The following is a 12044-nucleotide window of genomic DNA, read 5'->3' as shown; positions in this document are numbered from 1 at the left end:
TCTGATGTGTGGTTTGGTCATCACTATGGAGTAATGACATATTTATCTCTAAATAATTGATGGAAACCGTTATAATTACAGTATTTAGTTTATAAACTGATAAATTGTAATTAGTCTTTTAAGTTTAACAGAAGAGGAATCCTCAAAGCTGTAAGTTACATGATGTGACTCAGTAGTGCGGCTATACTGTACTGGACAGATAGAATGTGGCACACACTTCGCATTAATAAAAAAAGGCTGCATTGGCCTTTGTAGTGTGAAAATTGCACAGGAGTGAAGGAATACTCAAGGGAAAAATTGTCAATTTACTCTAATATCAAAATTAACAAATAACATATGAAAAATATACAACACCCGTTTTGACATACTTGGCTAGCACATACGAGAAATAATAATCACACAAATACAGACTTATGTTAACCCACAAAAATAAGGGTGACACTGGAAGTATTTATATGAACAGCTACAACTTGGATGCAAAGCAGCTGTAGACAATCATCACGTTGAGACAGTAATGTTCCTTCCCTGAACACCTGAGATAGACTGCTGCTGAGGAATACCCTGCTGCCCTGGTCAGCAGTCAGCACCCTGACTGCTGACCAGGGTCATGGGTATTTATACCACTGATGGTGATGTCACATCCTTTGTCACCGAGGCTTGGAACGAGGAGCCGGCGGCATAACAGGCTGTTACCTAGACGTAACAAGGAACTGGCAGGTCTTGCAGCTGCCCAACTGCCTGGGGATCTCAGGCTGGGTGGAGTGTGTACTGGTGGTGGTGTCCAGACATTTGTCTGGAGTGAACTCCATACTGGTCGTAATACGCCTTATGCAGAGTGTTGAATAATGAAGGTAAGAAGGAAGAGGCAGTTTGCTATGCTGGGGGAATTATGTGACTTACATTAATTATTGTATATTAAATTTATAATATAAGGAGGAGAAATTTCCCATAGCATAAGTTTGTAGACCCCTTCATCCTAAATGTCAGTTATTTTTACCTGATTTACCTAATGGTCATTAACCATAATGGCCTCGACGAGAAGAAGAAGCTGGCGGCTTGTTGACGGTCCCTGCATTTTCCTTGATTAAGGCAAATGGTTATTGATTTTGTTTGCTATTTAGCTCTACAAAATACTTTACTAGACAATTACTGTTAACCCGAGTTATCCTGTATCGTAGTCATTAACTATCATCAGTTATATTATCATTTGTTCACATTTAATTTACTTGTTAACTTACTTATTTTACATGAAAACTAATTATTGTTATTCACATTAATTATACACCTTATTATCATCATTTTATAGTTTGTTATTTTTCTTATAATACTTTATATATTTATGGTTTATAATTTACTAATTGTATCAATTCTTAATGGAATTGTTTCCTCATGACCATAAATACATATACAGTACTGAAGATTGAAAATTATAATAGATACCCTCCTAATCAGATGCGTTTTCTTTGTTACATTAATGTAAAAATAGAAAACTTCATATTTACTTAGTTTTTAGTTCACTAAGACCTTAATAAAACCTTATAGATCTGAGGCAGTGAAATCTACATTATCAATTCTGTCTGTAATCATACTATCATGCAAGAAGAACCACACATCTGTGGATCATCCAATAAAATCAGCAGACTCCTATAGTTGTTATTACTGCTTGGCTTAGATTCAGTTATAAGTATCTCAAGGAATTTAATTATTTATTATTATTAATTAAATTCCAGATATAAACAAGTCTAAGGCGGGAAATAGTAACATCAGCATCACCTGTGGAAAAAGACCTGACCAAATTAAACTGTTAGCAAAATTATTCACACCCTGCATCACTATATGTGTGATAGTGCAAAAAGATACATGGATTTAGACTCACTCTAGGTTTAATTTAGGTTAAGGTTGGTTAGGTTATGTTTCATTAAGTTTAGTTATGTTGTACTATTGATTATGTGAAATGTGGAATTCAAAAACTATTTCAGTGTGCCTGAGAATTCCATTTACAGAATACCAAATTCTCCAAAGAAAAAATTTTCAGCATACACTTTTTATATTTTAAACCAATGCATTATAATACAATAACATTATAACTTGAGAATGATCTCTGTTTATAACAAAGGTTTATTTGCCAGTTTCCATGTGGTTATTATTGGAACCATAATATACTTTTAGATCATTGCACATGATAACTATCCAGGTGATGTGAAGGAGAGGTGTGGTTTCTCATGATAATAGATTTGCTATGAGTCGTATTGTGCCCACTGGGTTCCTGTATCAGAATCGACACATCTTTAATAAAATGATTCGCCCATATATAGTGCAAATGTAATTGATTGTCAACAGAACGAAAACACATAACCTAGACCTAACTATGGATATAATATTTAGGAATAAATATGTAAGTGCAAAAAATAATTCACATGCTTGGGATATGTTACCAAGGTCTGCGTGGTTCTTTGGTAATTTGTGATTCCCTCTCTGTAGTACAGTTGGATTTGTTCTCGACCTACAATCTGGAATCCCGGGTTTGAAACAAATGGTTGGACTCTTTTCTTTTCACCTAATACCTCTCTTCACCTAGCAGTAAATAGGTAGGCGAAAGTTAGTCAACTGTTGTGGAGATGCATCCTGGGGAAGGTCAGTAGTTCAAATTTGAGTTCCATACAAGCCCAGTGTATATATGTATATGGGCTGCCTGTCCCCGACAAAACTAATTATTATTATATAATGTCATGGGTTCGTATCCTGGCCGGGGAGGATTTACTGGGCGCAATTCCTTAACTGTAGCCTCTGTTTAACGCAACAGTAAAATGTGTACTTGGATGAAAAAACGATTCTTCGCGGCAGGGGATCGTATTCCAGGGACCTGCCCGAAACGCTACGCGTACTATTGGCTATACAAGAATGTAGCAACTCTTGTATATATCTCAAAAAAAAAAATAATCATAGTTGTTAATGTAGTTGACTGGTACAGGCTGTTACGGTGACAAACTTTCGTAACTTTCTTTGTGTAACTTTGTGTAACGTATAAAAGTGTAACTTTCCAATTATCTCTGCCTCGTTTGTGTGCAGTTCGTGCACGACGGAAGCCGTGGTTACTTGCACCGTCCTCACGCCTTATCCGATGATTCGGGAAGACTTGAGATTAGTAAGTTTGCAAATTATCATGGTAAATTATTTTTAAATGGTTTCGCATTTGGCACACAGGTGATTGGTCCTGGGTTCGATTCCTAGGAAGGGGCGAGACATTTGGATACGTGTCCTTGCACCCGATGCCTCTGTTCTTCAAGCAATAAATTGGTATATAGGAGTTAACTTTTGGGATGCATTCTTTGGTAAGATTAGTCGTTGGCTAGGGGATCCTAGGTACACAGGCTTCCTGTCCCCCGACAATGGGAAACTTGTCCGGGGATACATTACAACATACAACACAATGTTATTATTGTGACGTATATTTAAGGGAAAGTTTGATAGCGAACATTTTGGCCTGAAGTAGTTTCTCTTTCACTAGTAGAACAAGTTCGAGAGTAGAAAGTTGCTGCTACATGGGTAGATTAGTGATTAAAAAAACTATCGTTGTAGTATGTGACCGTCAAGGGGGGTGTTGCGAATCATTGCGTAACTGGGTTCAGCTTATAAGTTTTGTGAATAATAAATTTCCCTCTTTAAAATGTAGTAGATTCATTTGTAATTCCACACCAGGCGGCGCCCACAGAGGAGGCGTCTTATATCTCGATACATTTAAGCCAGGGCCTATGTGTTTTTTGCCAGATATTATATCCTGTGTTACGGCCCTCTCGGGACGCAACGGGGTTCTTACTCTGATGTAGTTAGAGGAGGATATATATCCGGCCCCAAGCCAGTAGAGGCTATCAAGGGATGCGATCCGTGACGCAAGTAACTTAAAGGGAGTAGGGAAAGAAAGGTAAGAACTTAATATAATATAATTTTCACCATCACCATTTAAATATATAGAAATAAAACGTACACAAGGGGGAGGGGTATTAACACTTTACAAAGGGGATCAACACTGTAGTCTTCTGCTGGAGACTATGGATCCTTGAAGCTAGGTGCTGAGTCCGCGGCGCTTTCTTCGTGGCCTCAAGACGTGTCTTCTGAGAACGCCGAGTCTACCCTGGCCACAGGTCAGCCACAACACAGGTCCACTGGGGGCACCGTCGTGGAGGCCGTCAACCACACGTCCAGCAGGTCTGCTGGCAGGTACTGAGCCACCAAGGCTGGTACGGCCACTCCACGAACGATAAAAGGGGTACGCCCTAGACAGGAGTCTCGTGTGATATCACCAATCACCCTCCTGTCCTCAATACCCCAGTGGATTATCGTCTCCAACCGTCGGTCCCGGGTAAATCCTTCCACTGCCACTCCACTGGCAGGCTTAACACACCACAGTGTTCTTCCGGGGGGACGACGTCACGACAGCTGCAGCAAACTTCACTGTATGGAGACTGGCTGCCTCGGGTAGACTCACTCCACCTTCAACACAGTGGTCCCAGGTCGGCTCTGTAAGCAGACACGTCATTAATAACCGGGACACTAATACACCACACTCACAGGCTCAGATACAAACGCTCGACATATCCACTCCATAGATGGCGCTGTCTTCGGAGCACCACCTCACCAGAGGTCAGGAGCGGCGGTGTTGAGCGCTGAACCAGACGGGAAACTGGTCCTCGAGGCCAGTACACGCTGTCCTCACTAGGTGTCGTCGTTCGTTTGGCGGGGGTTTCGGGAGCTGACCCACAGATGGCGTGTTTGTCACTGCTCCAGGCTAGGACGCTGGATCCGGGTTCGTAACATCCTGGATGGCGAATAAGGTTGTTCAGTTGAACATTTCATTGCCTTTGAGCGATTCTTAGGTCAGCCACCTATAAAGGCTCATATGAGTGAGGCACATCCATCCCAAGTATCCCAATGGGTGAGAAGATTAAGGAGAGTGTTCCCAAGTACCGGTATTGTTTTAATAGGCGTGGGAATTTTAGCCTTGCCCCGCGCACATTCCTGGGGTTAGGGGCAAAATTCAGGAGCACGCTTTTGCCTGGAATGCGCAGGTGATGCATCAGTCTTTGGTTAACGTCGAGAGGAAAGGTGTTGCTACGAAGAACGCGATGTGTTAGTGACTTTACAAGAATGTAACTGTGTTGTTCTTATAATTTTATTTATGACAATTAATTTTAGCGATCAAATCAAGTACCTGTAATAAGAATGCACTGTATTTATACATCAAAACTCACAAAACCCTATTGAATTTTCTTGTAAATAATTATATAAATGAATAAGCTAAAACATATGTAAAATTGGTAAAGTAATTATTTAGTGTGTTACACATTTGTCGCGAAATTTATTAGCTGGTTCGCATTTGTTTTCAGAGGCCGTGTTTTTTTCGCCACTTTGGTCTGGTAACGTTGAAAAAAAGCCTTTGGAATTAAACTGCGTTTTTGGGTACCCTGGCTTCATGTCTCTTTCTGTCTTAAGTATTTCCCGTTTAAAGTCCCCTTTTATCTTTCCCAGCATATTTATTAAGGAATCTTCTCTATATACGCCTTTCTTTTGACATGTTAAGTGACTTATTTTGTTAACCATTTGGGATCATTATTAACCGAACGACATTGTCGGATAGGGATAGGGATTTCCAATGTCAGTTTAGCAATGTTAATGGAGATGCTGTATTTTCTATTTATTGTGACCATACCAATCAAGGCCCGTTTCTCCTGCGATATGTGGCCCTCATCTTTGACCCTCATTCACCAGTCTGCATGCAGTGATAATTGTTTGCCTTCTGGAAATCCGGAACCCTGATATTGCCATTTATAACAGCACTCTTACCTGTAATCCCAAATTTAATATCCCGGTGATCACTGTTTAACAACTCGCACCAGATTTCTACATCATTGTTCAGCGTTTCCTTATTTTTTATTTATTTATTTTATTTATTTATATATGCAAGAGTTCTTACATTCTTGTACAGTCACTAGTAGGCGTAGCGTTTCGGGCAAGTCCTTAATCTTATGTTCCCTGGAATACGACCCCGAGAAAAATCGTTTATCAACCAAGTACCCATTTTACTGTTTTGTAAACAGAGGCTACTGTTAAGGATTTGCGCCCAGTAAATCCTCCCCGGCCAGGATACGAACCCAGGACAAAGCGCTCGCGAAACGTCAGGCGAGCGTCTTAACCACTACATCACAGAGACCTTTGCCAGCACTAGGGCCTGTTATCCCTGATGGGCTTATTTATAATTTGATTCAGGAAGCGCTTTTCGGCCCATTTCGGCTGTTGAATTACCAGTTCTTGAGTTTTAAGTTTCTCAATAGTTAAAGTTCCCAACAATGCACACGTTACTGTTCCTAGAGGCTCATAGTTTCCGCTCAGATGAGTGCCTTCCATTTCTTCAAGGTCTGAAGGCCTGTTTACAGCCCCACTTTGATTTTTTTTTTTTTTTTTTTTTGCCCCAAATAGGTTCTGTATGGTTCTTGGTCGTTGTCTCCTACTTTCTGTTGCATTTCAGGACCTCAATGTGACTTAATCATTTCCGTCAGTGCGCCCAGGCCTTCATCTAGTCCCCAGAATTATAACTTCCAACTCAATCAAGGTCTTAAGAAGAACTACCCAATTCGTTTTCATTATCTAGTATTTATTTTTTCTAACTGTGTGGGAGACGAAACATGCTTCTTAATCGAAATCTCCTGGTACCAACAGCTCTCGATCCCAACCTTGTCGTTTACGATGTAGATCATCATATACATGTTTAATTGGGTGACCATTAAAGTGTTAAACGTATCTGACTTTCTGACGCGGTCTGTTGAGTCTGAAAATTGTGTTCTTTTGGTCAAATTCGATTAGTAGCTGTTAAATGTAAATATATCTCATCTGAGAATCTTGTACAGGAACTGCGATCTTCATCCAGAGATAAGGCAAGTCGAGAGACATCCGAGGTGTTATGCCACCGGCCTCAGAATATAGAGGGGACATACGACACCACTCACAGCAATACGCGCCGTGCACACCTCTCCTCCTTCCACACACACACACATGAAATACAAAACATAATGCACCTTCACACTGTAATTTTATACAAACATAAATATACGAAAAATCCATCAATGAGTAATGTATTAGTTAAAAATAATGATCAGGGAAGTAACAAAGTGATATGTTCAAACTTTAAGGACTCATATGAACCTCCGGAAATTAGTGTCTGAATAAAGTAAGTAGCAGTTACATAGAATCTTAAATACCCGTGTTGTCACGTGACCTCAAGCAGAGAGACCTGTCTAGACCAAACACGTATAGGCCTTTGGAGAATATAAATGGTAAGTTTAATAGTAATATCGCCAAGAATCTGCAGGAACATTTGTTAGCACAAATAAGCACAAAAAGCAAGCAAGATTTATTATCAGGGATCAAAGCTGAAATCTTGAATGTCAGAGTTGAAGACATTGGGGGAAGTCGACCCTTCACAGGAGGTTAACACAGTGCCGGTAAGACAGGACACGCCAGCCACTGCTGTGACACTTCCTCAATTGCCGTTTGATCATCTTTAAGCTGATAAACTAAATATGTAGAGGCGAGGTCACTCGCATAGCGAGCACATAGAACATTAATTGATCGTAATAAAGCATACCTGAACAAATTTGAGCGAAATAAAGATTTTGGAATTATACAATAGATTTTATTTTTGATTTACACACGGAAACACTTCCTATACAGGTGTATGCGGGCTGTGCCACACCATTGCGGCAAGTGTGTGTGTGTGGGTGAAGATGACAAAGGTGTGTGTGGTATAGCGCATGGTTCAGTCACCCCAGTGTGGCGCGGGTGTGTGAATGTGTGTGCGCTAAGGTGGTCACTCACCCCCGCTCCCTGTAAGTCACCCTGGGTCCATCATGGCTACGGTCACTCACCCCACCTCAGCCGCTCCCATTGGCCAGGCGGAGAGCGAGGCCGTCTCCCGATTGGTCAATGGGGTTCCGTAGCCAAACCTGCAAAGGTCAATACTCACCAAGGGAGGAAGGTGGCGTCCGCTCCCGCTCAGCCCTCCTCCACGTAGGGGGCTAAAGCTTCCATTATTTATAAACGAATGCTCAAATGCGATATTATGATAGAAGCCTCTGAAATATTAATAACAAACAACATATATTGTAACAACTAGTACACACAATTCTTATTAATTCTAGCATTTGCCAACGCGTTATTTTGACCTCAATCCGAACCTAATAATATATAACTGGCTATTGGGCAACATGTAAGTGCAACCTCACAGGGGAGACGGTGTACCCTGCCACAACCTCGGCTACAACCTCCCACAACCTCGGCCATTAACAATATACACATACTTATGGATTATTAAAACCTAAACTGTTTAAAATGTCTACTTACCGTAAATGAATTTTCAAAGCGTAGCATTCTTGCAGGCAGTACAAGATGGGCCCAAGCTTGTTGAAGAGAGGTTGTGGTGGTGGATGTGTGATGTAGCACCCTGATGGTGATAGTGATGTTAGTGAAGCTAGATGGTTATAGTTAGTAGAGCTGATGATGGTGATTGTTCCGGCGGTGATAATGGTTGTGGCAGTGATGGTGAGGGCGAGGTGGGGTGGCAGCGGTGGTACTAGTGAGGGGAGGTGGGGTGGCAGCGGTGGTACTAGTGAGGGCGAGGTGGGGTGGCAGCGGTGGTACTAGTGAGGGCGAGGGGGGGGTGGCAGCGGTGGTACTAGTGAGGGCGAGGTGGGGTGGCAGCGGTGGTACTAGTGAGGGTGAGGGGGGGGGTGGCAGCGGTGGTACTAATGAGGACGAGGGGGGGTGGCGGTGGTAATAGCGAGGGCGAGGGGGGGGGGGTGGCGGTGGTACTAATGAGGACGAGGGGGGGGGGTGGCGGCGGTGGTACTAATGAGGACGAGGGGGGGTGGCGGTGGTAATAGTGAGGGCGAGGGGGGGTGGCGATGGTACTAATGAGGGCGAGAGGGGGGCGCTGGTACTAGTGAGGGCGAGGGGAGGGGTGACGGCGGTGGTACTAGTTAACGCGAGCTGGGTGGCGGCGGTGGTACTAGTGAGGGGGTGGCGTTGGTGGTATTGGTGAGGGGGTGGGGGGGGGGTGGCGGTGGTGGTACTGGTGAGGGGGTGGAGGGGGTGGCGGCGGTCGTACTAATGAGGGCGAGGGGGTGGCGGTGGTACTAGTGAGGGCGAGGGGGGGGGGTGGCGGTGGTACTAGTGAGGGCGAGGGGGGGGGGCGGGTGGCGGCAGTGGTACTAGTGAGGGCGAGGGGAGGGTGGCGGTGGTACTAGTGAGGGCGAGGGGGGGTGGCGGTGGTACTAGTGAGGGCGAGGGGGGGGTGGCGGTGGTGGTACTAGTGAGGGCGAGGGGGGGTGGCGGTGGTACTAGTGAGGGCGAGGGGGGGGTGGCGGCGGTGGTACTAGTGAGGGCGAGGGGGTGGCGGTGGTACTAGTGAGGGCGAGGGGGGGTGGCGGTGGTACTAGTGAGGGCGAGGGGGGGTGGCGGTGGTACTAGTGAGGGCGAGGGGGGGGGGTGGCGGTGGTGGTACTAGTGAGGGCGAGGGGGGGGGGTGGCGATGGTGGTACTACTGAGGGGGGTGGCGGTGGCCGTACTAGTGTGGGGGGTGGCGGTACTAGTGAGGGGGGGGGTGGTGGTACAAGTGAGGGAGGGGGGGTGGTCGTACTAGTGTGGGGGTGGCGGTACTAGTGAGAGGGGTGGTCGTACTAGTGAGGGGGGGGGGTGGCGGCACTAGTGAGGAGGGGTGGCAGTGGCCGTACTAGTGTGGGGGGTGGTGGGACTAGTGTGGGGGGTGGCGGTACTAGTGAGGGGAGTGGCGGTGGTGGTACTAGTGTGGGGGGTGGCGGTACTAGTGAGGGGGTGACGGTACTAGTGAGGGGGGTGACGGTACTAGTGAGGGGGGGTGGCTGTACTAGTGTGGGGGATGGTGGTACTAGTGAGGGGGGTGGCCGTACTAGTGAAGGGGGGGGGGGTGGTGGTACTAGTGAGGGGGTGGTGGTACTAGTGAGGGGGGGGGGTGGCGGTACTATTGAGGGGGGGGGTGGTACTAGTGAGGGGTGGTGGTGGTACTAGTGTGGGGGGTGGCGGTACTAGTGAGGGGGGGTGGTACTAGTGTGGGGGGTGGCGGTACTAGTGAGAGGGGTGGCGGTGGCCGTACTAGTGTGGGGGGTGGTGGTACTAATGAGGGGGGGTGGCTGTACTAGTGAGGGGGGGTGGCGGTACTAGTGAGAGGGGTGGTGGTGGCCGTACTAGTGTGGGGGTGGTGGTACTAATGAGGGGGTGGCTGTACTAGTGTGGGGGGTGGCGGTACTAGTGAGGGGGGGTGGCGGTACTAGTGAGGGGGGTGGCGGTACTAGTGAGGGGGGGTGGTCGTACTAGTGTGGGGGGTGGCGGTACTAGTGAGGGGGGTGGCGGTACTAGTGAGGGGGGTGGCGGTACTAGTGAGGGGGGTGGTCGTACTAGTGTGGGGGGTGGCGGTACTAGTGAGAGGAGTGGCGGTACTAGTGAGGGGGGTGGCGGTACTAGTGAGGGGGGGTGGTGATACTAGTGTGGGGGGTGGCGGTACTAGTGAGGGGGGTGGCGGTGGTGGTACTAGTGTGGGGGGTGGCGGTAGTAGTGAGGGGGTGACGGTACTAGTGAGGGGGGTGACGGTACTAGTGAGGGGGGGTGGCGGTACTAGTGTGGGGGATGGTGGTACTAGTGAGGGGGGTGGCCGTACTAGTGTGGGGGGTGGCGGTACTAGTGAGGGGGGTGGCGGTACTAGTGTGAGGGGTGGCGGTACTAGTGAGGGGGGTGGCGATACTAGTGCGGGGGTGGCGGTACTAGTGAGGGGGGTGGCGGTACTAGTGTGAGGGTGGTGGTACTAGTGAGGGGGGTGGCGATACTAGTGCGGGGGGTGGCGGTACTAGTGAGGGGGTGACGATACTAGTGAGGGGGTGGCGGTACTAGTGAGGGGGGTGGTGGTACTAGTGAGGGGGGTGGCGATACTAGTGAGGGGGTGGCGGCGGCGGTACTAGTGAGGGGGTGGTGGTACTAGTGAGGGGGGGTGGCTGTGGTGGTACTAGTGAGGTGGGTGGCCGTACTAGTGAGGGGGTGGCGGCGGCGGTACTAGTGAGGGGGTGGCGGCGGCGGTACTAGTGAGGGGGGTGGCCGTACTAGTGAGGGGGGTGGCCGTACTAGTGAGGGGGGTGGCCGTACTAGTGAGGGGGGTGGCCGTACTAGTGAAGGGGGTGGTGGTACTAGTGAGGGGGGTGGCGGTGGTGGTACTAGTGAGGTGGGTGGCCGTACTAGTAAGGGGGTGGCGGCGGCCGTACTAGTGAGAGGGGTGGCGGTGGCCGTACTAGTGAGGGGGGGTGGTGGCGGTGGCCGTACTAGTGAGGGGGGTGGCGGCGGTAGTACTAGTGAGGGGGGTGGCGGTGGCCGTACTAGTGAGGGGGGTGACCGTACTAGTGAGGGGGGTGGCCGTACTAGTGAGGGTGGGGGGTGGCCGTACTAGTGAGGGTGGGGGGTGGCCGTACTAGTAAGGGGGTGGCGGCGGCCGTACTAGTGAGAGGGGTGGCGGTGGCCGTATTAGTGAGGGGGGGGGGTGGTGGCGGTGGCCGTACTAGTGAGGGGGGTGACCGTACTAGTGAGGGGGGTGGCGGCGGTAGTACTAGTGAGGGGGGTGGCCGTACTAGTGAGGGTGGGGGGTGGCGGGCGCGGGCCAGGAGTGGCGGGGCTCTGCAGTAAGATGCGTCCCGCGCGAGGGATGAGGTGTGTCTGCGTTACTATCCGTTGCCCTGTGATACACCCTAGCCTATAGCATCCATCCCCTCCCCCGCCCGCCTCCCTGCGTCCTCACTATCCCCACCTGCACGACGGATGAAGGTAAGAACCTCGCCTTGTACCATATTGAGGCGCCACGCTTCCAGAAATGGCGTTTAAGCTGTTTCCTTTCACAAGGGGCTGCTGGCACACTCACATGCACCCCTGTGTAATGTATTTCCGCATCTAAGACACCAACACGGTCTTGGTAGCCGTCG

The 12044-nt window shown here is 48.0% G+C and overlaps 1 protein-coding gene across 1 annotated transcript in view; it reads left to right on the top strand.

Annotated features, from left to right (window-relative positions):
- The first annotated feature begins 11748 nt into the window (after positions 1 to 11748).
- Positions 11749 to 12044, top strand: part of LOC123754004 (uncharacterized) — a 152615-nt gene continuing 152319 nt past the window's right edge. Inside the window, exon 1 of the mRNA XM_045736092.2 lies at positions 11749 to 11889. Coding sequence (XP_045592048.1) covers positions 11884 to 11889 — 6 coding nt within the window. The 5' untranslated portion in view covers positions 11749 to 11883. The remainder of the gene's footprint in view (positions 11890 to 12044) is intronic.

This window comes from Procambarus clarkii, chromosome 6 (genome assembly GCF_040958095.1).
Source record: "Procambarus clarkii isolate CNS0578487 chromosome 6, FALCON_Pclarkii_2.0, whole genome shotgun sequence".
In the NCBI taxonomy this organism is placed as follows: domain Eukaryota; kingdom Metazoa; phylum Arthropoda; class Malacostraca; order Decapoda; family Cambaridae; genus Procambarus; species Procambarus clarkii.
The sequence above is the reverse complement of the archived record's forward strand: the minus strand, read 5'-3'. Positions and strand labels throughout refer to the sequence as shown.